Here is a 26211-nt window from a genome sequence, read left to right as displayed (position 1 = left end):
TTGGCATGACTAGAGGAAGAAAATTCTGCATTCTACAGAGAGTTTAACTATTGAACGATTTACTAATCATATGCAAATTGAGGCAACCAATCGTGCAAGAGAGGCTATGATTTTGAGTTCTACTTTCAAAAAAATGACATACACTTTGTCAGTGAAAAAGCTTCTGGTTCTGAAAAAAAGACTCATAATTCTTTGAACGTCCAAAAGAATGGAAAGAGCTCAAAGAACATTAAGAAGAGTAGAATATGCTTTCACTGTGGAAAACATGGCCATTATATCAGAGAGTGCAAGTTCAAGAATGCAGCAAAATAGAGCACTTTAAGTGCCGAAAATTAGAACAAGACCAACATGATTGAGAATGCTGTTAAAGAACTTATTGCTATGGTGTCTCAAATAGAAATTGACATGATCACTGAACTACATATGGCTATTGCAACAAAGTCCGAAGTCTGGGGGCTTGATTCACGTGCAATTATTCACGTGTGTCATGACAAAGCCTTTTTCAAATCTTATGGAGAGCTGAAAAAGTTTGAGGAAGTGCTTATAGGGAATCACAATGCTGCCAAAGTTGTCAAGAAAGGATCAGTGGAACTAAAGTTCACCTGTGGGGAGAAATTATCTCTCTTGAATGTATTTCATATTCCTAATCTTAAGAAAAATTTTGTGTTTGCTAATCTATTGTGTGAGAACTGAGAAGGACTTCAAAGTAGTCCTAGAGTCTGATAAAGTTGTAATAACTAAGAATTGTGTATTTGTAGGCAAGAGGTACACTTGGGATGGCATGTTCAAATTTAGTATCAATGAAATAAATAATTTCTTTGCTTATGTTGTGAACTGTTCTTTCTTCTATATGGCATGCAAAATTAGCACATGGCCATTAACGTGCTAAGGTAGTTAAAACCTCTTGGAAAGTAAGATGAGTGTAATGTGTGCTTTGTACTATATTGAGAGACACCTTCTTTAAGCATAATACTTGTCGTGTGAAAAGAAAATCTAAACAAGTGACAAACTAGTGGGGGATTGTTAGTAGTTTGTCATTAATTTACATATTTGTAGCTTTTACTATTATGGATTTTATTTTAACTTAACAAGGTAATTAGGTAATTATTTAAGATCTATAAGTTGCTTCTATCATTGTATCTCTTCATAAAAGAGAAATTTATCACTTTTGTAACTCTTATCAAAAGAAATATGTCAATCTTAGGAAACCTCTTGTGACTTTCATCAAAAGAGATATGTCAAAAGAGATTTGCAACATGCTAAGGCAGTTAAAACCTCTTGAAAAGTAAGATGACTGCAAGGTGTGCTTTGTATTACATTGAGAGTTGGAGTTCAATCTTAGAACACTATGAACTTTATAATCTTGTGCATTAGGAAATGGTTCAAATCGAGAGACACCTTCTTTAAGCATAATACTTGTTATGTGAAAAGAAAATCTAAGCTAGTGACAAACTAGTGGAGAATTGTTAGTAGTTTATCACCAATTTACGTATTTAGAGATTTTACTATTATGGATTGTATTTTAACTTAACAAGTTAATTACTTAAAATCTATAAATTACTTTTATTATTGTATTTCTTCATAAAAGAGAAGTTTCTCAGATTTATAACTTTTATCCAATGTTTTTAGAATCGGATCGGACCAATCGGTTTGATCGATTGGACCGCAAATCGAACATGTCACTGGTCCGGTCTAGTGTTGAAGCCGCAAGTTAATGAAAAACCATTGAAAACCGGACAAACCATATGAACCGTTAAAAGACGTTCAAACCGTAAACCGGTGGTTTTTTAAAGTTTTCAAATATTCACTCTAAACTCAAAACAATAATAAAGTTTTCAAATATTCACTCTAAACTCAAAACAATAATAGGAATAGAGCTCCTGGGATTCGAACCTAGGTCTCCACAGTCACAACAAAGACTTGTTACAACTGGACTATATTCATAGGGCAAGCTTTTTTTGTATAGAATGCTACTTATCTTAAGTGAAAAACTAAAATCTAATTAAACAAAAGAAAACCCTAGCACTAAGACACCGCAAACACTAGATAGCATATTTTGGGTTTTGCTTCACTTCCTCAATCCTCAATTCTCTTGTCTCTGCTTCTTGTCTCATTTTTTTTTTCATTTTTTTCTTTGCAACCTTTGCATTTCCAAATCAAATACCCATGACAAAATCTTTCTCAAGCCTTCCCCATGATCATCAAGCTATTATCTTAGCTGATTTATAAGCAAGTTGGAAGCTTCAACTTTCATACGAGTTTTTTCGTCTTGGTGAGTTTAATTTTTTCCTTTTCAAGATTTTTGTTTTCTATTTCCATTTGCAAATGATTCAGTACAAATATTTGAAAATTTTAATCAAAAGAAAAATTTCAACTAATCTATGACAAAGATGTCGTTTGTCTTGTAATAATTGCATCATCTACTACTATAATTTTACAAATTTTTGGAGTTGTAATAATATTTTTCCTTTTTTGTCTTTGGTGCCTAACTTGTAATAATTGTTATGTAGATTTCTCTTAGGACTAGTATCAATGGAAGTTAATTTGGATTATGTTTCTTTCTTCTTTTTCTATTTTGAAATCATTTGTTTTTTTGGTTTCCGAGACTTATTTGGCATTATCTCTTTGCTTACTAATAAGGTGTGACCTTCAAAGAATTTTTTGAAGTTACCAAAAAAAAAAAAGAGAACCGGTGAACCAGATGAACGGTCAGATTGGTTGGACCGGTCAAATCACAAACCGACCGCTTTTCCGGTTCACTGGCCGGCCAGAGTTTAAAAACATTTGCCTTTTTATCAAAAGAGACGTGTCGGTTTCCATTGTTAACGGACGTTTCCCTTCATTGCTCAGCTGTCCTTTACCAGTTACTAGTATCCATCTTCATTTCAGACTTGGTTTAAAATCTCAAGACACTGGCATTTTCCCCCAATGGCGTCAAGACTGAACTCCAACAGCCACACTCTCCCTCCTTCCCCTCAAAATCCAGCAAATAAACCACCACAACTCTCCTCTCATTGGCCCGAAAACCTCAGCCCCCTCTCCCCCACCTCTAATTCTTTAACCCCAGAACCAAAACTCATCATTACAGAAGGCTCAAAGCTCTCTGGCCATGTTAACATTAGTGGCTCCAAGAATTCAGCTTTATCAATTCTTGCAGCGACAATTTGCTGCTCTGGGACTACAAAGCTCACAAATGTACCTAATGTATCTGATATTCGAACAATGGCTTCTGTTTTGGAGTCATTGGGTGCTGAAGTTGAGTTTTGTAGGAATGAAGCTGTGGTTAATGCTAATAGCATTAGCTCTGTTGAGCCAGATTCAAACGCGGTTGGGAAAATTAGAGGTGGCTTTTTTGTCATTGGGCCGCTGTTAACTCGGTTTGGCGAGGCTGTGGTGGCATTGCCGGGTGGCTGTGGCATTGCCGGGTGGTTGTGACATTGGAAGTCGTCCTTTTGATCTTTATATCCGAGGGCTTGGTGCTCTTGGTGCTGTTCTTGAGTTGAGGTAATGTGTGCAATTTTTCGTATGTAAGTTAATTTTTGTATGTGTGTGTGTATTTTTTACTCGGAAGGACTCTGTTCAGCAGTGCCACTTAATCTAGGCTCCTCGTTTTAGGCCCTGAAGAATATTTACTTTTTGAATGCTCTGAACTACGAGATTGGTTTCACTTAGAAATGCAGGGAGATGTAATGGGAAAAAGTTTGGTAAAGGAACCAGAATGCTGTTTTTGGATGACTTGTGGTATGAGCCACTATTTGCTAGCTTAGAGTTTTGAATGGTTTTGAGTAAGAATTTACGAGTCTATCTTGTTTCATTAGGCCAAAAAGGAAAAAGGTTTGGCCCAAAACTATAAATTGCTTTGTAAATTTCTTACTACTTTATTTCCTTTTGTCTGCAACTTTAAGTCCACCTAAAGGTTAAGAACATTTGTGCGTGTATATATATATATATATATATATATATATATATATATATTCATTTGCATTTGCGGTAGATATGTCTAGAATTAACCAGTGTCAAAATGTTCTCTAGCCAAGACATGCAGGTGTAACAATTCTCAACACGATTTAAAAATTCGAATCGAACCTAACATAAAATTAGTAGATATGATTTTACTTTTCACGGATTTGGATTAAATTCAGGTCAGATCCGAACGATCCACTAATCAAACAAGTCCAATTTAGATCAACATGGGTTGACCCGTTTGACTAGTTTAATATGTATTTTTATAATTTAATAAATAAAATAGAGGCATAAAATAAATAAAAAAGAAAACTAACTAAGGCTATAATTAAGTATTACGAGAACGAAAGCATGAATATTATGCGAAAATAAGGTATTTTATGTGTGCAAGTGTCGTAGTTTTTTTTTTTCATTTTTTTTACAAAAAAAAAAAATACTACGAGATTGGACTACAATTTCTATGTTCTGATGGAAACTTCATTATTAAAAAAAATCCACCGTACTACCAAAGTGAGAAGGTTAAAAAATAAAAAGAAAATTAAGCGAACAAGTTATTTAAATAGGATTCCGATAACTCGTGAAATTAACAAATCTTATTTGGGTCAAGAAAATTGACTCATTTAAATTTTCGGATGGTGTTCGAGTTGACGTGTTATTCAGAAAACGTGAGTTTCAAGCTGACCTGCCAACCTACGAGGCTACGACCCGACCCAATTATCATTCCTAACGACATGTGGTTAATTTGTGTACTAGCCTTTTAAGGTCTACAACTATAGTTTTGCTCAATTGCCAACCCTGACGTTGAGACTCAAGTTTTGAAGTAATGGTGGTTCACGCAAAGAGATTGATAGTAGTGTTTGACTGCTTGGGGTGTTTTCTGCATGAATTTATTTATCAGCAGTATCTCATAATTCGCTGAAAAGAAATTTCTCTCTCCCTCTCTGTCACTCAAAAGACAAAGAATTGCCCCTGCTTTTGTTAATACTTCATCCTGTGTTAAACAACTGAAAGCTAGGCAAGCTTTTGATATATCTGTATATTTGTGTCGTGTTGTATTTGCAATCATCGTAGCCGTTGCTTCACAACAAGCATAGTTGCTAGTCATTCACAAAATAAAAAGCAGACTGGTGCCAGGTCATGTATGTATGACAGGAAGCCCAGTGGTGGTTCATATTTGCAAGAATTGACAGATGCTGGATAATGTACATGAATGAAGTAAGCTTTGGTTATCATCCACAGAGATGAAAAAGTACAAGCCTACGCTTCAAATGGAAAGGGATTGGTTGGTGCGAGGTTCCAACTTGATTACCCTAGTGTTGGGGCGACGGAAACTCTTATGATGGCAGCATCTTTGGCCAAGGGAAATACAGTGCTTTCAAATGTAGCTCAAGTATGGCAGTAGAAGAATCTCTTAGATATTCTATTCTGATTTGAATAGTGGTTTGTTGTGCTAAGTTTCTGCTGCTTCAAAGATTTTGGACCTCAGTGAATGACTCAAAATCTTGCTTATTCTTTAATTGGATATTCCCTCTGCAGGAACTGGAAGTGATAGATCTGGCTCATTTCCTCACAAGATGTGGAGCTTCCATCAGAGGAGCTGGCACCCATGAACTTTATATTTCCGGAAGGGGTCAGTTGTATGGTTCCTGTTACAGCATTATGCCTGATCGGATAGAAGCAGGCAGCTTCATGCTTGCAGCTGCGATTACCCGCTCTTGTATCTCGTTGTCACCCATCATTCCTTCAACTATATCCTGTTTGATTGAAAGGCTTTCTAGTGCAGGCTGCAAAATTGTATCGTACACTGATGACACCTTGGAGGTATAAGAACGTTCTTACATATTTTAGCTTTTAATTTTCTTCCAGACCCAAATCTGTTATACACAGTTCCGAGAAATATATGATTGATGACCAGGTTTCAGCTATCCCTGAAAAATGTGGAGATGATTTGCAACGCTTTGACATTAAAACAGGCCCATTTCCTGGTTTTCCTACAGATCTCCAACCCCAGACTATGGCATTCCTTGCAACATGTAACGGTCCAAGTATGGTGGAGGAATCTGTGTTTGAAAACCGCTTGGGTCATGGCATGTAGTATGGATAATGGAGCGATCAATCATTGCACTGGAATTCATGTCCACTCTTGTTCACATTCTTGCTCAACTGCATCAGCAAATACATATTTTAACTTGTAGCTACACACGTATTCCTGTTCTAATCTAGGGTAATTTTTATATGACATATCCTTCCCTAGGCACCAAGCCATATTCTTCTTTTCAAACTGTCAGCTATTTACATCTAGTTCTGGCTTTTGGTTCTTGTAGTAAAGGAATTGAGGAAATTTGGGCCCAGAATTCATGGTTGTGGAAGCACCGCTTTGATTTTTGGAAAGGAGACAGGAAGGTTAGCTTCTACTCTTTTATGATGTAGCTGAATATATCTAAATTTGGAGTATGACTATGGTTTATGAAGATTGACAACTCTAAATTACTGTTCCATCAGTAGTTTCAAAGGTTCTCAAGTCATGGCAGCTGATTTACGTAGTGGAATGTCTCTGGTTTTGGCGGGGTTGGCTGCTGAAGGAATAACTGAAGTAAGCGGAATATCTCACAGTGATCGTGGATATGAGAATATGGAGATGAAGCTTCAGAATGTAGGAGCTAATGTCAAGCGTTATGAGTCCTCGACCAAAGCTTGTGCAAGAACTTCGTACGGCATTGCCTAGTTGGAATGATTAGTTGGGAATGTTCATCTGGAAGCCCGTAAATCATCCAGGTTGTGGCATTGCTAACTATTCATATCTGACTATCTTACTAACCTATCACCAATTCTCCAACTGCATTGAGCGCTTAATCTCTACTTGTTCCCATACTGGCTGGATCAGAATGCCGATCAGTTGGTAAAAGTTTGAGTTCTGCGGTCTGTTGGACTTGAGTTTTATCTCACCAACCAACCGTTCAGTTTGTTGGGTTTGGTGGAATAAAATCCAAATCCAACAAAATAAACAGTTGTGAGATAAAACTCAAACCCAACACAGTAAACGTCAGTACGGTTGATAAGTTTAAATTTGCAAATTCAGTTTATCAGATGTAACTATTTGGGCTAGTATGAATGAATGATTAAATGGTTGATGTAGCTTTAAGGGGTTACTGTTTATCCCTATTCCTGTGGGGTTTGCTGTATTGATCTCACAAGTGCGGGCTACATGTAACCATATCAAAAAGTAAATGGAAAGAGTGTAATTTCAATCTACCTGAACCGCTATTTGTTGAGTTATTCCGTGCACTTGGCTGTATTGCCATCAATGTCAGCCAAAATTGTGAGGTCATTTGTTAAGGATTTCATCACCTTCTCATTTGATTTCGCCAACTTTCGTAGTAGTTTTGCAAAATGTCTTTGGTTTATTTTCGAATTTCAGAACACCTTACGCTTCTACAAGTTGGATCATGTATGCTACTCCAGAAGAACATACGCTCCCTCTCCTTGATCACAGATAGTTTCTCTAAGAAAATGCATTTCAGTACCCTTTGGGAAACCTCCAACCGTGGAAGCAATTGTACCTCAGTACCGCCACTCTGCCATAAAACCACATTGCTCAAGACTCTTGCGTTTACTTCATTTTTTTCTCTTTTGAGTCTCCTCCTCTAATCCCCTCTCTTCCCCTTGGACGAAAACAGTTATAATCGATACATGAATCTTACTTGTAGTAACATTTTCAGCGTCAAAAGAGTTTCCCGGTCAAGGAGATGACGATATAAGCATTAATTCTATCGAACATCAAAACCATGAGATATCTCCAGATTCCAAATTTGCCTGAAGGTGTTCATTTGAATATTGTAAAACATTCAGGACCCGTGGTCCGAAATTAGAGAGGCATCCCTTGATAAAGCAATATAATCACGCATCATCACCTCCTAGCATTCAGTCACCGTGAAGATTTCCACTGGCCACAACAAGAGTGGAGAAAATTTTTCCTGCAAGTACCACAAATATGATCTCTGAAACTCAGCTGAGTCCGGGGCATGATTTTCCAACTCAAATTTGTGCGAATTAATCTATGAGAGGTTGCAAAAAACCCAATTTACCATCCCCCTTTTACCTCCCTTCAAATAAAAACAATGGCTTGCCAGCGAGTAACCAACAAATAGCTAGTTTATGACCGATGCCATGAGACTCCACAATGGTGGCATGAGGGGATCAGAAGAAAGATCAGCTACAACTAGACACATTACACTAAATGCCACGATCTCACTGAAAGTATTTGCATGTAGCGGTAAACAGAGGGAGGGTGACATTCTTGAAAACAAAGACATTCTTTAGTAAACTGGGTCTTTCAGCTAGAGTGTTCCTAACCTCAATTAGCAAACTGGGTCTTCAGAAAACTTCTATTAGTAAAAGCTGAACTCAGCGTAGAAAAAGTTAGCACTACTCAACTAATGAAAGGTTTCTCATAATCTGCTAGCTATTTTGGTATTCTCTTCAGCAGCTTGTATAGGCCAAAGACATTCTTCTGCAGCCAAAGATGGGGGATAAAGAAAGAGCGGTGAAGGGGAGGTGACATTTCCCTGTCGAGATATGGTAATGCTGCAACAACCTACATAAGAGAAACTCCCAGTCAGAAAAACAACCCCTTTTTGGTATTTTATGTATCTGCCATGGTGCACCCAGTTGTGTGCACAAAAGTGTGAATATGTGTGTGTGTGTGAGAGAGAGAGAGAGTGGCTGTACCTCCCACTTCGACAAGTCACTTCCACGGGAAAGGACTGGCCGTTGAAGCTGAAGCTCTACAAGGAAAGTGCACTTCTCAAGATCCTGGAGCTGTAATATAGAAGGAAACAAAGTAACCAATTATAGTAACCCATTGAACAATTCACACAAAAACAAAGATAATAATCTTTTTCTTTATAACAAAATAACAAGTGAAGCTAGTGAAACATGTGAGAAAGGAAGGGAAAGAGAGATGCTTATTCACTAGAAAGTCAAATTTTGATTACATATTGGCCATCTGATGCCTTGTTCTTATTGTTGAAATAAGGCGGTGCTGCTGAAGTTCCACCCAAGGTAGAGTTAAAAGGGAATGGAAGAAGACCCCTGAACCCATCATCTATCCACTGAACTTGGGCCACATAATCAGGAATGAAAAAAGATGAAGGAAAGCGGTGCCACTCACTCCCAACACAAACAACAGAACCTGTAAATACATGAAACAAATAAGTAAGGCACACATGAAATTAGGAGGAAATAAACATCCAGATTTTTTTTTTTGGGAAGCAAACACCCAGAATAAACTTGGCTACGATTGTTTCTAAATGTGAACAATTAAATTAACCCCAAAAGCACTGACAATTTTGTCAATAGCAAGAAAAATAGACCAATTCAGGAAATCCCGTACTTCAATTAAACAGGAAGCCTTGTTAGAATAATTTGCCAAGATACTTGTTTACCATGAAAAGGGAAAAGAAAATTCATATATCATCTTAGAAGGAAATTAAAACGGAGGGAAAAGGGATGGGGGAAGAAGGCAATTTGCTGGAACAATGAGGAAAAATTTTAATTTGACAGTAAGCAGGCATACAAGTTTTGTCTAACCAGTTCCATAGTCTTCTTATATTCTGTAGGCCTTGAGGACAGATGATTAAGAACTAGCCATGATACTAAAGTAACATAGCCAGAATTTGACGAAAAGCGTCAGATCCCATAATCAGATAAATGGATTCTCACCAGTTCCTACATCATCATGATGCTCAAAATGCTTGTAAATCTCTAAAGGTGCGGAATAGCCATGAATCAGGGAAAATGTCCGAGAATGGGAAACACACAAAATTAAGCCAAGAATCACAGGTCTCAGAAATTTAGCAACCTGCATTAACAAATCAAAGGTAATTTTTCACCAGCAACAGGCACTGAGCCAATATAAAGCAGCAGTTAGGAGTCATATTACCTTGACAAGCACGGATGGGTTGCGTGGATCATGCTTATCCCGGAAAAAATCAGGAAAGCTCTCAATGACAGCTGAAGCAGCAACACAGATAAGGGGATAAATTGGATAGAGAAACCTAGCAGAAAGTCCATCAGAGGTAATAAGCTGAGTATACTTTAAAACTTTGAGCTTAGCTTGTTAAACAATGCCACAACCATTAATATCCATGCAACACAATCTTTTGGAATCTACAGGGTTGCACTGATGCACACCACCAGGTCATCCAAAAATAAAGCATTTTTCCATGGAAAACTTGTAGCAGGTGGTTAAAGGGAAAAGGGGAAAAACAAACAACTTGCAAATGCATTATGTGGTTGTGTTCTTTCAGTTGAATAGAAAATCATAAACTGTTAAACAAATTCTTCACTTTTAGCGGTAGGATGAATATAGTAATCCTTTCTATCAGTCCTTTCACAAGTTCTTCACTTCTACATCATTCTATCAAGCTTTGATGTTCTGAATTTTCCTTCAGTATGCAGCCAACAGAGAATACATTTCACAGACCTAAAGAGCCCGAAAAATCTTCAAAGAACAACTCTTACTCTCTAAGTAAGCAACCTAACAAACCTTCCATAGTTTCAAATCCTTGATGATTGTACAACCCATTAGTCCAGTAAAAACAACATGTTTGAAGATAATCTAAGCCAAGTGGAGGAATGTAATACATCTAGGTTAGAGAACACTAAACAAATGGCATCCAGGTTATAAAACAATAAAGCATACTAAGCCTTGATAGTAGACCAAAAAAAAAAAAAATCAGATTCTGCATGTTGCAACCAATAAACACTTCAAAGGAACTGAATATGAAAAATATAGATGCAAAAAAGGACAAAATAAAGCCCATTGTTAATTTTCAAAATACTAGGACAACAAATCAAGCAAACCTTTCTTCTTTGTGAGACTGCAGAGACATGAAACCTATCCATATATAGATAGGAGAGATGACGACCAATAAATCTGGTTGATACTTCTTTCTTGCAACAGGAAGAACCACAAGGAACAGCAGGGCAAGAAGGAAGCAGAAGTTAAAGTTATTAAAGCCATTCTTCAGGTAATACAGCGGCCCTTCAGTACCATACAAATGACTCTCCCCACCACCTAAGACATTATAAACCAAGAGATTCAGAACCGATGATGTCCACTTTCCATAGTAGTAGTAGTCAAACACGAGGGAGAGCACCTGGAAGAGATCAAATTCCTTATAATGTAATTCAACAACAACTTAAATGATCAAACTTGGCAATTTATACAAAAAATCAGGATATTAAAGAGTTGAGGAGCAATACTAAAGTTATAACCAAATCCACTCACCAACAGTGCAAGGGAACTGATTAGCCCTGAAAGGAATGCTTCTTTAAACCTTTTAACGAGGGAGTAGATAGTTATTGGAAGAAATGCCAAGATCGAGAATGGCCAGCCAAGAATAACTCCAGTTGCTGCAATAGCAACTGCCATGGCAGGCTTCTCAAAAAGAAAAAGTGCTGACGAAAGAGACATAGCATACATGGAGAACGAACTAGGCAGAAAACCTGCAAATTTAGCCCAATATAAACTTATGCTGTGAAAAGCCCAAACAAATTGAACGTGAAAACAATAACAAAATCAAAGCAAGGTCCAGAAAGATGCTAATTTGTTCAACCATTTATAAACACGCTGGAAGCTTGGATAGAGATCACTGGGAAAAGCTACCTACTAGTACTAGCAAAGAAACAGCCACTGGTTAGGCATAGCATGGCAAGCGCATAAGATGCAAGACGTTTTCCATACTTTCTGGACAGGGCAACCACAAGAGCAGCATCTGTTGCGGTGGAGATGAGTCCAAGAAAAATTCTCACAGCATAAAATACCCTGACCTGAAAGTTATACACGTGTACCAGTTAAGACAGATTCAGGGAAAACAACAAAAAGAAGTCAGGGAAAGAAAAACAAAAAGAAGCTTGAGGTGTTCTTACTTTTTCCTCACCAAACCACCAGGAAGCAGGGGATGCGATTAACTTGTGGAAAATAATGTAAAGATACGAGCGCAGTGCAAATTGGGAGCTGCAGGATGCAAAATATCAATTTAACGACAATGCCGCATGAAGCAGGCGAAGATGTAGTGAAACTCAACTTATACCCCAAGCCTGTTTTTCTTTTACTCCATAACAAGTGTTACTATTCCTTTGTGCAGAAACAGATAATGTCCTACCGTATGCTTAATATCAACTGCAAACTTCCACTTCAGCAAAAATTAAAAAAAAAAAAAAAAAATTGTTTAGAAAACTCAATCAAGTTTGAGCACGTAATAGCTCTGCTCTGTAAATGAATATCCGAAAAAGAGAAATTTAGCTCCTACAATTTCACTATTTTACGGATGCAACACATGAAGAAACATAGATCAATTCTCGATTAAAACATTAAGACCAAAAAACAAATCCAAATTAAGCTACTAAAATATAAAAGAAAAGTTTTACACAACTATGTTTAAATTGAGCATTGAGAAGAGAGAAATGGACCTATATTCCCAAGTTTGGAAGCCAGACTTGTAAAGGAGATAGTGAAGAGGCTCCCAATAATTGAAGACCTCATCGCAATCGTGAATTATATTCGTCGTAGAGCTCATGTATCTCAGCATTCCGAGAGAAATCAACGGCAACAACCATCCTAACCCGCGGTCGACCTCATCTTGTCCGGCGTCGGATTTCTTCGGCTTATCGAGCTTCGTATACGAAGAGGACGACGAACTTGACGACGTCGTCAAGAGATCTGTCGGTGGCGTCCGCCTTTGCCTCGTCGCTAAAGCCATTGTTCTGGAAACTTCTGTGGTTTCTAATGAGAATTTACGACTCTGCTTTTGCCTTTTTGCCGTCAGCTGGTGGTGCCGTGGTGGTTTGAACATGGGCGAGAATCATTTTTTCAGTTTGACCAGGTTTCGGGATGTTCCTTTCTTCGGGTTGAAGGAACTATTTGGGCTGCGGCGATTACATTCTGGGCTGAAATCGCGATGGGAGAATCCCAAGCTTTGAATTAGAGCCCAATGATATTGAAATATGTGAGTTTGAATTGTTGAATTATTTTACATAATATTTCGCTAATATTATAAATATATTTTTTAATTCATTTTTTTATATTCTTAATTATCTTTTTATCTTATATATGTGTGTTTGAATTGTTGAATTATTTTACATAATATTTTGCTAGTATTATAAATATATTTTTTAATTCATTTTTTTATATTCTTAACTATCTTTTTATCTCATATACATCACATCACGAAAAGTTTTATAATAATTATTTCAAATAATATTCTATCCAAACACACTTCAATTTTTTCTAATTTGAAAAAAGAAAAATCAAATCTACAGTTGAGCCCAGTATTATTTTGCATCGCCATTCAAACATTTTTTTATTATTTAAACTCATCTTTCGATTCCTAAAATTCAATTTACTTAAAAATTATTTTATAAAAAATTATAAAATTATGCTAGTAGTGTAGAATGTGACACAAGTTAGTCAAAATTCGTTAAAAGTGATGCATCACACTTCTAACCCACCCTGCACGTGTTTTTCAAAAACTAGGAGGAGAACACCGTGAAAATTTTCGTGTTTGCTCAGTCATGTATGGTACATAATTGAACTTTCCCAATTATTTAAGTTTTTCCATTTATATATAGTACATAATTGTTGCAAATTATACTACGCTAAATCATAAATATTATATTCATCCATTCAAAATTATATAAAGCTGTATTATATCTATCCATTCAAAAGTTGATAGAGCAATTTGCAAAAGTAATTTTCGATGATATTGTAACTGTGAAGTGCATCCATGTTCGCAGACTTGAGAAAATGGGACTCTCATCTAGGAATAAAACAAAAAAGTATAATTGTAAGTTACAGGACTTGCTGGATTTCTTTCTCCCCCAGATTTTACCAACAGAAAGCAGTATCAGCACAATATTCATAATGTTTCAAAAGGTATAAATTACAAAAATACAAAAAGGCTATGAAATGCCCTTTTTCTCTCAAGTACTAGCACCCATGAAGACTTGACACAATGCTCAACACAAGACTCGACACAATCGGAAGTGGAGAGCTGCATATGCTTCCAGTCTGAGATAAGATAAACAAGTCATTATCTCAAGTTTAGAACCTTATTGACGTAGCAAATGAGATCTGATAAAGCAAATGAAATAGATATACAATGGAAATATTTTGGGCCCATGATAACAGCAAAGAAAGGTATTAACACCTTTCAAAATGGTATTTGAGGCCAAAATATTCATCCACCGACCCAACAAATTTTATCACTTTAATCTTTGTTTTCCTACAACAGTTGAAACTAACTCAAAATTGTTTTTGAAGTCACCAAAAGACTAAAGGCCTTCAATTTCTTTGGACTTCATAAAAGGTAGAGACATCAAGAAAAGAAAATAAGAACTTATAGAATAGAAGACTTGCAATATTTTGGATAGTGTATTATTTGAAATATTATTTGGAATAATTACTGTAGCACTTTTTGTGATATGATGTATGTGAGATAAAAAGGTGATTGGAAATATAAAAGGGTTGGTTGGAAAATGTATTTGTGATGCAAGCGAAATATTATTTGGAATAATTTTGGTATCCAAACACTCCCATTATTTTTTGAACTAATTTTGACTATTTAAATAACATAAAGTAAGAACTGAGCAAGGAGGCTTCATACTCTTGCTTCATCAAGTGTAATAAAACATCTCTACACTTAAAGTCGCCAAGCAGATGCACAACTATGTAATTGGCTGAGTTAGTCTAAGTATAAAAATTCTCATGTTTAAAGCTTTGAAACTACACACTTGTCAAATGGATTTAAACCAAAGTTTGCATTCCCACTTGTACTCCCAAGAAAGGACAAGATATTAATCAGTCAATATTCTGCACCCTTTTGTCATTACTTATGAGTTCTTACTTGAATTCGATAAAAGAAGAGAGACAAATAAATTTTTTTGTATAATATATACTGTATAAAAAAATCAATAAAAAAGAAAATGACAACTTGTTTAGTGTTACAATTTAAATATGTTTCACCCTTTTGAAAAAGACATTTTTTAAACCATTTCAGCCATTTAATTAGTTAAGCCACCTTCTAAATTGTCAAGTCCTTATGCTCTAATGAAACAGCAAAAGTGGCACACCACTTAAGTTCCCTAATTTCTATTAAATCTGTCATAGGAATTTTCTCATCCTGATTTTTGTGCTTTCCAGCAGCCAAATTTTTAAAGTCAATGATTAAGAAACTTATTTACATAGCACGCCAAACATCTTACTAAAGTAAGCAGCACATTGTAGGCATAATCAAACTTATTGATACAAAACTAAGAAAACAAAGTCAAGAATTTAATTTCACTTACTTGAGCTATAAAATGCAATCCAAAAGTGTGAAATAGTTGGTTACCTATCTCTCATAGTAGACCACGGTCTAATGATAAAAGATTCTAAGTGTACTATTAAAGATAGAGATAAAGACATGCATCACACTTCATAAAGCAAAGGACAACTATTTTCTTGCAAAAGAAAATATAATGTCAAATTGGAACATAAGAACTTAAGAAGTCATGTGAGCAACACCTAAGAGTACAACCACTCTCTAGCAGCTCATTACCTTTCTTGTAGTTCTCTACGTGAGGCAAAGATATGCTTCATCCATTTACTTATGGAGTTCATTTAGAAGTCTTTGTTAGTAAGTGCTAGGAAATACACAGCTCATTCAAGGAAGAAGCGATTGCAGTATAATGAACCAGGGATGCTCTCTATCCATTTGGTTATCCAGTTAATCTTGAAGTCTGCTTCAGAGGGAGTTAGATAGTATACTAAACATGTGAGATCGAGTTATTTAGCATGCCTCAAAGAGTACATTGAAAAGGAATGAACGAATACATGGAAAATGCAAGGACAACCTGTTTGTTCTATTAAAAATGTATTTTGTGATATGTCAACATAAGAAAGTTTAGGCCAACCTGCAGCAGATGGCTTTGTGCTTTGAAGAGCTGATTCGTTTGATGATTCTGAGGTAATCTATAGTTGCATTCACATAAGCGATTTCCCATAAAGAACATGCCAGGAAAATTGAATTTTACTTTTATCACTGCTAGAATCAGCTTCCTAACTTCTTGTACACATGGGTAGGAGTCTGCTGAAGAGAAGGTTAAGATCTCTGTGTCAAAGAAGCATAAGAACAAGAGGAAAAAGTCAGATATAAAGAAATAGGTAGTGCCTCTAAGTGCTTAAATATTCTAGTCTCCATCATTTGTAGTTCATTTTAACTTTGACCATTGTTACTTTAAAGAACTCAAAGGACTCTATAGATGGAAAGATGAAAGACCTTAAAAAAAAGGATGAAACAATGACCTTGAGTGAATTCAGCTTTTGGTGATTCCTAGAGTCTATTAGAAGGGAACAATCAAGACTAAAGAACTCAAGTACTATTGCAAAGTGAGCTAATGCTAATGCTTTCCCTTTAAAAGTCATGCTTTCCCTTTAAAGAACTCAAGTACTATTGTGTAGTTTTAGTGGAATGAGATAGATATTTCAATACTTATAGCATTTACTGTGAAAACTATGTGTATCAACTAAGCTGTATCATTAGTACAAAAACACCAAAAAAAGGAAAGGGTTGAAAAAAAAAACTAACTATAAGAGCTACAGGAAAAGTACCTAGAAATTCACCGAACCAAGAGCAGAACCTGCAGAGCAAAAAAAAAAAATAAATAGCCGATGATGATGAATATAACAGCACCATTAGTATGGGAACACAAAGACAAAACTAAAATAGGAAATCATCCATGCATGCATCAATTGCCTTATGCTAAAGTTATTCTTAATGCTTATAATTCCAGTGACTTGTGAGAAGAATAGAGCTATTAAATCAATTTAAACAAGCTTATAACTTACAGGACACAGCTTTGGAAACTACAAATTCAGCAGGCACATCACTAAATAAAGAAGCTAAGACCATGCATGCAACAGATTCAGCATTAGATAACGGGTAACACTCTACAATTCACAGCAAAACCCAAAACCAGAATTTGAGGGGATACCTCTTGGCTACCGTGAAGTTTTTTTGTTTCAGAGGACAATAGCGAATTAGCAATGTAAACGAGACAAGTACTTAAACAACTAAACTCCAAAAGCAAAAAAGGGAGAAAAATATCAAATTCTTGGAACCTTAGTAATCACTAAAACACATGGAACTTTGAGCACTATGAGATAAACAATTATGTAAGTATCAGATCCTAAATTTCTAACCACACAAAACCTTAGACATCAAAGAAAAACTCCATTAGGCAAGATATGAGAAAATGACATTTCAAAAAACCACTCTAAACAACGGTGTGAGTAGTCAAGAAAGAAACGGAAAGGAGGAAAATAAATAGGAGACACTAATTCCCCTGTATACTAACCAGTCACCATGAAGCAAGCACTTGTACAACCAAAAAACCTGAAAAAAAAATAAAGAAAATATTCAATAACTACCAGATAGAATCAGAAGAATAAAAACTGATCTAAAAAGAAATTAACATATAAACAAAAGCAAAATCTACCTAAAGGCTCTCTTAGCAATTATTTCCCCTTTTCATCTCGGCGGCAGCTGTTAGTGCAAAAAAATAAATTTCATGTATAGCTGAGAAAGGAAAAAAGGGAAATTAGGCACAACATAGGAAAAAAAAAGAGGAAATTTTCACCTCAGATAACTCCTTTGAACTTCATTTGTTTTTTATTGGTTTCATCCGTGCAAAGTGTAGAATAGTTCAAGCATACCTTAATATGAAAGTTTCCAAAAAGATTAAGATCCATAGAATAATAGGTGGAAGCAATCTTGTTTGTTTAATCAACATTTACAAAAAAAAAAAAGGAAAAAAGGCGGGGAACGAAGATGCGGCTGATCAAGAGGAAGAAAAGCCTATGAAGAAGAAGATGGGGGTGAAGTTTTTCTTGGAGATACTTGCTCTGTTCTTCTGCAGTCTGACTGGATAACTGATGGAAAAACAACTAGGGCTGCCAACGAGCCGAGTCGAGTCGAGTTTTGAGCTAATCAAGCCGAGTCTCGACTAAAATTTACCAAGCTTGAGCTCGATCTCGAACTCGACGAGCCAGCAATATTCGAGCTCGAGCTCGACTCGAATCAAGTCGAGCCGAGTTCGAGTTTGAAAAAAATAAAAAAATAATTATTTTATTTTTAAAAAAATAAATAAAATAATATTTTTTTCTTAATAAATAATAAAATATTAAAGATATATACGTAATTTTACTATAAAAATAAAAATTAAAAAATATATAATATACATAATTTTATTATTAAATAAAAATAAAAAAATATATATATATACTCAAACTCGCGAGTCGGCTCGCGAGTTAATGAGTTTAACATTTTGAACTCGAGTTCGACTCGAGCTCGATTAATATCGAACTCGACTTGAGCTTGACTCGAACCGTCCGCGAGCGGTTTGATTCGTTTGCAACCCTAAAAACAACAAACCAATAACGAAAGAGCAAAAAGCGAAAAGCAACAGTAGCTCAAATACCAGTATCATAATGTAGATATCTCCAAAATCCGACGGGCAATACATGGACGTTCGTCCGCTTATTGTACGAACAAATTTTCAACAGGCTTCTCAATCAAAATCGGAGCAGAACGTTGTTCTTTGTCAAGCTTGTACAGGTACGGTGGAATCTATTTTACACTCGCAGGCATTCAAAAAAAAGATCTTTTATAATAGAATTTGTAAAATTTGAGGAGCAATAAGGGTAAAATTATAATTTCAATGGCCTAACATTGAGCCCAACACCCACGCCTTGTCATTCAACCTGACCAACCACACTTGGTACAGCGTGTCTTAGCCACTCTCCTCTCTCTTCTCCTATTTGGCTTGCAATTTATAGTCTGTCTTCTAGTCATATATATATAATAAAGTCATATTTTCGTATTTATTCTTTCATATTTTCTCTTTCCTACGTGGCTTAATGAGACGTCAAATAGTTTCCTACGTGACTTGCTCCTTTTTTGTTTGGATATATATCAATTTTTATTTCCTATAAAAATTCTTAATATTATATGATTCTTATTTCCTACCCAAAAAAGGAACTGAAAAGTAATGCGATATAAATAAAAGCGACATAAATCTCCTCTATTAGATATATAGGAATAAATGATAATATATTTTTTTATAGTGTCCTATTATTTTTTTTTAAACAGTTTCATCATAGATCCTTTTTATTTTAAGATAATCTACCCATATATAGAACAACATACAAACAATTTAGACATGAAAATTAAAGAAAGTTAGCCTGAAAAAGTTTTTACAAGACTCACAGTCCCCATGCATAATTTGTGTACAAAGAAAAATGATACTTCATCTGATTGAAAAATTCTGGAAAAGTCCATAAAGAAAATGGAGTGTCATCAACCAAAGAAATAAAATCCTATTATCATAGCTAAAGAAAGATGAGATAAAACATTAGATATTTGTTGAGGTTTTGCACCCTGAAGGCCCCTACCCGACCCTCCGTCCGTAGTGTCCTCCAATCCAAAAGAAAGGCCTCCGTCCGTAGTGTTCTTCGCCCGTCTTTTTTTTAATATATTTTTGTTAATAATTCCTTAATCACAATACATCTCTACCTAGATGGTAAGGAGTATTTCATGTGTGGACCTACATCATAGGAGTCTATGCACTTAAAGGACTCGATATAGTAGAGGTGGTCTTTTAAGATCGGTAAAATCTATCTTGATAACACATTTGTAAATTTATTACGTACATGTTTATATACGTGCATAGTACGGGTCACATAAGGTCTTATTTTCTACCCAAAGTTATTTGGACGATTATGATTTTATTTCTTATAAGAATTCTTAATATTATAGGATTCTTATTTTCTACCAAAAGTTACGTACTTTAAGCAATTTAAATTAAGATAAACATACTTTTAATGTTCTTATCAATATCTCTTTGTATTCTTATCAATTCTTATTTCCCATGTCTACACTACATATAGCCTCTAATATATTGATTTCAAGTATCAAATTCATGGTTAGGTATTTCCAGTGCAAGCGATTGGCATATTAAAGTGTCGATTTTGGGTTTCCACCCCTCTTGATTATCAGGTACATCTTTTTTCAATATATATATATATATATTTTTTAAAAGGCATGTTGATCTTCAATTGTAAGAGCTTAGTAACATATCTTGAATTTTGTTTTTTTTTTATTTTCTATTTGTTTTGTATGAAGACATAGGATTTAAACAAGTACTTTCATTGTTATTTTTGTAGGATCTTTTCTAACATGTTTGTTAATTGATTTTTGTGATCATATACTACGATGTTTGTTAATTTGTCTTCAGGAAAAACAACAAAAAACAAAAGACACTGGAAAGTAATACGATATAAATACAAGAGACATAAATATCTCTATTAGATATATCTGCAAATTCATTAGTTAATTAAAAGATTTTGGTCATTTACTTAATTATAATCTTTACGTATTGTTATACACAAACTTGAATGCGATAAATCATTTATTTTTTTTATACTTAGTTATCCTACTTTGCTATCATACAGTGATAATAGAAAATCAATAAATGCTGATTTGCACAGACAAATCGAAGAGAATGTTCAAACAGAAAAAAACAAAAACAAGTTTCTGAATAGTAGAATATTATTTGATACTATTTATTGCACTTTTATTTATTTTCAAATTTTTGAATGTTATGATATTGTTGAATGTTATTTTTTCTACTTTTGAATTATTATTCACTGAATTAGATGTTCAAATTTATATTATAAGAATACTTTACATTACAATGCGTATATAGTAATATACTTAAGACAAGTTATAATAGATTATACATTAAATATGTATTTTATATCGACATTTTTATAAATTGACTAAAATTTATTATTTTTCGACGATTTCCGTTCAACGAACGGGTACAAAACTAGTTAGAACTTAGAAAGTTAGAAGGAAAGAACGAATGAAAAGAAAACGAAATGGGAATATAAGAAAGACAAGCTACCACTAAAACCAAGTTGGATGAACACTCTCTAGTCTCTAGCCAACCGCATTTCATCATGTCAGTAACACAGGCACCCCTTTGAGACGAGACATGGCATGGCATGTGTGAGAACCCGTATTTCCCTAATGTGTATTGGGTTCATTTTCTTTTGATTGGCAAACCGAACATGTATATTCGTAATGAATGATTTTTGATATGCCGCTTTGGCTTGAAAATATTACATTTCAATGTGTGTATGTTTGGTTGATATTTGGTTGAATTTCGGATCAACTCGTATTTCAAACGGCAAAAGAAAAAAATTTGACTACTCTCGGCCTAGTATCTGGATTCTGACGTGGCCGGTACTGTTCATCATCGGCTTCGATTTTCATTTTTTTTGTGATTTTGACTTGTTTACGCTCGTGAGTATGTTCCGGAACGTATTAGATCGACGTGAACTAATCCGTAGTCCTGGCGAGAGTTGGGCAGGCAGTCCGCTAACCCCTTTGGTTCGTCTTAGGGGAAAGTGGGGCTGTTACAAGTGGTATCAGAGCCACTTCGCGTGGTCTCTGCGCAGAGTGAGACTGAGTCAAGTGGTGTTGTGGTCCTAATTTCATGAATATGTCTAAGTGCTCGTTTGAGCGTAAGTTATGAACCGAGCATGTGATAAGTGTACGAATCATTATCATGGGACTGGAGGAAACTAGGTATGTATGTCGGGTAGGAATCTTTAATAAGGATGGTTTACTCTTGGGACCGGCCGGCTCGAGATGTGAATTATCTTAGACAAGATTCTTGCGCTCGGATACGAAAGATATGAGGGCCTAGGTTAGAAAGGATTTGGTGAACTAGAAAGGTGATTCTATGGAACTTCGTGTGGTTTGTTCGGGTGTGGTTAAGCGTCATCGACCTTGATTAAGATATAAATATTTGGACGAAACCCTAGAAGGGGAAAAGCTTTTCGTGAGTTCTTTTGCACTTGTGACCTAGGTGTCTATAGCACTTTTGAAGGACTCTTTTGTTTCATGGAATGACTTCGTATGTACTTGACTGACTGTTCCGTATAATTGTTTAACCTGGTTATGTGATCTATGTATACGTGTTATGTGTTTAAATGCTCTTCGCGGTAATTGTTTGAGTTACTTATTCTTGTTTCATTGTTCCTGCCTGGTGCTACGGAAAGGAGGGTTAAGTGCCCTTTAACAGTATATTTATTTGGTGACCTAAATTGACTTAGATTGATGGAAGGCACTCGGAGTGGTCGAGGTCGTGGACGCAGAACTAGACAACCCACACCGGTTACGGGTACGGGGGAAATCTCTACTGGACCCAATCCTGAACCACAAGTAGACCCGAATGTGCAAATAACTGCTGTTATGCAGCAAATGACAAACCTACTAGCACAAGTAGTGCAACAATAGGGCCAGAACCCAAACTCTAACCCCGAGAACCCTGATAACCACATCGAGAGCGAAGATAGAGCTCTCAAACGATTCCAAAAGTTCGCTACGCCAAAGTTTGTTGGGGGACCCGACCCAGACGTTCCCGAAAGATGGCTTGAAAAGATAGTGGATATATTTGCAGCACTACACTACCCTGACGAACGGCAGGTGACTTTTGCCGTGTTTCAACTTGAGGGGGCAGCCCGTTCCTGGTGGAACGTAATTCGGCAGAAGTGGGAACGAGAACAGACACCTAGGACTTGGGTGAAGTTCATCAGAGAATTCAATGCGAAGTTTTTCCCTCCTCTAGTTCAGGAGAGGAAGGAAGACGAGTTCATTCGACTCCGCCAAGGAGCTCAAATTGTGGCGGAATATGAGAGCCAATTCACCCGCCTATCCAAATTTGCGTCCGAACTTATCATGACCGAGCAACGAAGAATACAGCGATTTGTCCAGGGCCTGAACGTAGAAATCCAGAAGGACCTCGCGGCAGCCCAAATTAACGCCTTCAACGAAGCAGTGGAGAAGGCACAACGAGTAAAGAATGCTAGGCTCCAGGTGAAAAACTTTCAGGCGAAAAAGAGGGGATTTCCTGGAAGTAGTTCGGGGCAGGGGGATGAAAGTACCCCTCCCAAGTTTGGGCGGGGAACGGGAGGAGTAAGGATGCCGGGAGTGTCACAAGAGAGCCCGTCAAGAGGAGGCTCGGCTTCTACCACACGCGGACCCTGCGGGTATTGCGGAAAATTAAACCACTCGGAGGACAACTGCTGGAAGAAAGGAGGAAAATGCTTGCGCTGTGAAAGTGACGAACATCAGATTGCTAACTGTCCAACTCGCCTGCTTGAGCGGAGAGGGACTCTGCCACCAACCACGACCCACCCTGACCAGTCAAAGGGAGACAAGGATGGATCGAAAATGTCCTCTCGGGTGTACTCCTTAGAACAACATCAAGTCTTTGACCCATTAGAGGACGTGGAAGGTAAGAATTTATTGAACCTGACCAGTGAAAGGGGTACAGATTTGTTAGCCAAGTATAATGCTCAATTTAATCCCGGAGTAGTCAATGATAAGTAATTTCGAGGATGAAATTCTTTTAAGGGGGAGAGAGTGTGAGAACCCGTATTGCTCTGATACCACTTGTAACAGCCCCACTTTCCCCTAAAAGGAACCAAAGGAGTTAGCGGACTGCCTGCCCAACTCTCGCCAGGAGTACGGATTAGTTCACGTCGATCTAATACGTTCCGGAATATACTCAGGCGCGTAAACAAGTCAAAATCACAAAAAAAAAAGAAAATCGAAGCCGATGATGAACAGTACCGGCCACGTCAGAATCCAGATACTAGGCCGAGAGTAGCCAAATTTTTTTCTTTTGCCGTTTAAAATACGAGTTGATCCGAAATTCAACCAAATATCAACCAAACATACACACATTAAAATGTAACATTTTCAAGCCAAAGCGACATATCAAAAACCATTCATTACGAATATACATGTTCGGTTTGCCAATCAAAAGAAAGTGAACCCAATACACATTAGGGAAATACGGGTTCTCACACTCTCTCCCCCTTAAAAGAATTTCGTCCTCGAAATTCCTTATCATTGACTATTCCGGGATTAAATTGAGCATTATACTTGGCTAACAAATCTGTACCCCCTTCACTGGCCAGGTTCAGTAAATTCTTACTTTCCACGTCCTCTAATGGGTCAAAAACTTGATGTTGTTCTAAAGAGTACATCCGAGAGGACACTTTCGATCCATTCTTGTCTCCCTTTGACTGGTCAGGGTGGGTTGTGGTTGGTGGCAGAGTCCCTCTCCGCTCAAGCAGGCGAGTTGGACAGTTAGCAATTTGATGTTCGGCACTTCCACAGCGCAAGCATTTTCCTCCTTTCTTCCAGCAGTTGTCCTCCGAGTGGTTTAATTTTCCGCAATACCCGCAGGGTTCGCGTGTGGTAGAAGCCGAGCCTCCTCTTGACGGGCTCTCTTGTGACATTCCCGGCATCCTTACTCCTCCCGTTCCCCGCCCAAACTTGGGAGGGGTACTTTCATCCCCCTGCCCCGAACTACTTCCAGGAAATTCCCTCTTTTTCGCCTGGAAGTTTTTCACCTGTAGCCTAGCATTCTCTACTCGTTGTGCCTTCTCCACTGCTTCGCTGAAGGCGTTAATTTGGGTTGCCGCGAGGTCCTTCTGGATTTCTAGGTTCAGGCCCTGGACAAATCGCCGTATTCTTCGTTGCTCGGTCATGATAAGTTCGGACGCAAATTTGGATAGGCGGGTGAATTGGCTCTCATATTCCGCCACAATTTGAGCTCCTTGGCGGAGTCGAATGAACTCGTCTTCCTTCCTCTCCTGAACTAGAGGAGGGAAAAACTTCGCATTGAATTCTCTGATGAACTTCACCCAAGTCCTAGGTGTCTGTTCTCGTTCCCACTTCTGCCGAATTACGTTCCACCAGGAACGGGCTGCCCCCTCAAGTTGAAACACGGCAAAAGTCACCTGCCGTTCGTCAGGGTAGTGTAGTGCTGCAAATATATCCACTATCTTTTCAAGCCATCTTTCGGGAACGTCTGGGTCGGGTCCCCCAACAAACTTTGGCGTAGCGAACTTTTGGAATCGTTTGAGAGCTCTATCTTCGCTCTCGATGTGGTTATCAGGGTTCTCGGGGTTAGAGTTTGGGTTCTGGCCCTATTGTTGCACTACTTGTGCTAGTAGGTTTGTCATTTGCTGCATAGCAGCAGTTATTTGCACATTCGGGTCTACTTGTGGTTCAGGATTGGGTCCAGTAGAGATTTCCCCCGTACCCGTAACCGGTGTGGGTTGTCTAGTTCTGCGTCCACGACCTCGACCACTCCGAGTGCCTTCCATCAATCTAAGTCAATTTAGGTCACCAAATAAATATACTGTTAAAGGGCACTTAACCCTCCTTTCCGTAGCACCAGACAGGAACAATGAAACAAGAATAAGTAACTCAAACAATTACCGCGAAGAGCATTTAAACACATAACACGTATACATAGATCACATAACCAGGTTAAGCAATTATACGGAACAGTCAGTCAAGTACATACGAAGTCATTCCATGAAACAAAAGAGTCCTCCAAAAGTGCTATAGACACCTAGGTCACAAGTGCAAAAGAACTCACGAAAAGCTTTTCCCCTTCTAGGGTTTCGTCCAAATATTTATATCTTAATCAAGGTCGATCACGCTTAACCACACCCGAACAAATCACACGAAGTTCCATAGAATCGCCTTTCTAGTTCACCAAATCCTTTCTAATCTAGGCCCTCATATCTTTCGTATCCGGGCGCAAGAATCTTGTCTAAGATAATTCACATCTCGAGCCGGCCGGTCCCAAGAGTAAACCATCCTTATTAAAGATTACTACCCGACAAACATACCTAACTTCCTCGAGTCCCATGATAATGATTCGTACACTTATCACATGCCCAGTTCATAACTTACGCTCAAACGAGCACTTAGACATATTCATGAAATTATGATCACAACACCACTTGGCCCAGTCTCACTCCGCGCAGAGACCACGCGAAGTGGCTCTGATACTACTTGTAACAGCCCCACTTTCCCCTAAGGCGAACCAAAGGGGTTAGCGGACTGCCTGCCCAACTCTCGCCAGAACTACGAATTAGTTCACGTCGATCTAATACGTTCCGGAACATACTCACGCGCGTAAACAAGTCAAAATCACAAAAAAAAATGAAAATCGAAACCGATGATGAACAGTACCGGCCACGTCAGAATCCAGATACTAGGCCGAGAGTAGCCAAATTTTTTTCTTTTGCCGTTTGAAATACGAGTTGAT

At 37.2% G+C, this 26211-nt stretch overlaps 2 protein-coding genes and 2 long non-coding RNA genes across 11 annotated transcripts; 2 read left to right on the top strand and 2 right to left on the bottom strand.

The window, feature by feature from the left end:
* The first annotated feature begins 2072 nt into the window (after window positions 1–2072).
* Window positions 2073–3898, top strand: LOC140007830 (uncharacterized). Its single transcript, XR_011815293.1, has 2 exons — window positions 2073–2272; window positions 3270–3898. It is a non-coding gene; the product is annotated as an uncharacterized lncRNA (long non-coding RNA).
* A 566-nt stretch (window positions 3899–4464) lies between these two features.
* On the top strand, window positions 4465–7221 carry LOC113690231 (uncharacterized). 6 transcript variants are annotated; one of them, XR_011815289.1, is made up of 5 exons: window positions 4465–5353; window positions 5500–5784; window positions 5879–6187; window positions 6288–6366; window positions 6466–7221. XR_011815289.1 is itself a non-coding variant. In XM_072051239.1 (3 exons), the coding sequence occupies exons 1-3, from the start codon at window positions 5300–5302 to the stop codon at window positions 6056–6058; spliced, it is 519 nt and encodes a 172-aa protein (XP_071907340.1). In that variant the 5' UTR covers window positions 4465–5299; the 3' UTR covers window positions 6059–7221. The 6 variants fall into 6 exon arrangements, 1 of the variants encoding a protein (XP_071907340.1); XR_011815290.1 differs by having other exon boundaries at window positions 5879–6366; window positions 6469–7221; XR_011815288.1 differs by having other exon boundaries at window positions 5879–6366.
* Window positions 7222–8191: 970 nt separating this feature from the next.
* On the bottom strand, window positions 8192–12944 carry LOC113690768 (alpha-1,2-mannosyltransferase ALG9-like). The gene is made up of 10 exons (XM_027208821.2): window positions 12439–12944; window positions 11896–11983; window positions 11637–11796; window positions 11255–11472; window positions 10828–11123; window positions 9905–10019; window positions 9685–9823; window positions 8958–9154; window positions 8692–8781; window positions 8192–8557 (listed from the first exon to the last, which is right to left on the bottom strand). The coding sequence occupies exons 1-10, from the start codon at window positions 12819–12821 to the stop codon at window positions 8426–8428; spliced, it is 1818 nt and encodes a 605-aa protein (XP_027064622.1). The 5' UTR covers window positions 12822–12944; the 3' UTR covers window positions 8192–8425.
* Window positions 12945–13763: 819 nt separating this feature from the next.
* Window positions 13764–17949, bottom strand: LOC113689994 (uncharacterized). Of its 3 annotated transcripts, XR_003448287.2 has the most exons (7): window positions 17644–17949; window positions 17503–17549; window positions 17362–17399; window positions 16616–16644; window positions 15919–16115; window positions 15564–15744; window positions 13764–14035 (listed from the first exon to the last, which is right to left on the bottom strand). It is a non-coding gene; the product is annotated as an uncharacterized lncRNA (long non-coding RNA). The 3 variants fall into 3 exon arrangements; XR_011815287.1 differs by having other exon boundaries at window positions 15564–16115; XR_003448286.2 differs by lacking the exon at window positions 15564–15744 and having other exon boundaries at window positions 17644–17948.
* Window positions 17950–26211: the final 8262 nt, after the last annotated feature.

This window comes from Coffea arabica, chromosome 5c (assembly GCF_036785885.1).
Source record: "Coffea arabica cultivar ET-39 chromosome 5c, Coffea Arabica ET-39 HiFi, whole genome shotgun sequence".
NCBI lineage: Eukaryota > Viridiplantae > Streptophyta > Magnoliopsida > Gentianales > Rubiaceae > Coffea > Coffea arabica.
Note: the sequence above shows the minus strand (reverse complement) of the source record. Positions and strands in the feature narration are given on the sequence as shown.

Coding starts and splice junctions, on each gene's coding strand:
- LOC113690231 (XM_072051239.1), top strand. CDS start 5,300: ATGATGGCAGCATCTTTGGCCAAGGGAAATACAGTGCTTTCAAATGTA. Junction 5,354..5,499: donor TGCTTTCAAATGTAGCTCAA/GTATGGCAGTAG, acceptor TTCCCTCTGCAG/GAACTGGAAGTGATAGATCT. Junction 5,785..5,878: donor ACACTGATGACACCTTGGAG/GTATAAGAACGT, acceptor ATTGATGACCAG/GTTTCAGCTATCCCTGAAAA.
- LOC113690768 (XM_027208821.2), bottom strand. CDS start 12,821: ATGTTCAAACCACCACGGCACCACCAGCTGACGGCAAAAAGGCAAAAG. Junction 11,797..11,895: donor GGTGGTTTGGTGAGGAAAAA/GTAAGAACACCT, acceptor TATAACTTTCAG/GTCAGGGTATTTTATGCTGT. Junction 9,155..9,684: donor TCATGATGATGTAGGAACTG/GTGAGAATCCAT, acceptor ATGTATTTACAG/GTTCTGTTGTTTGTGTTGGG.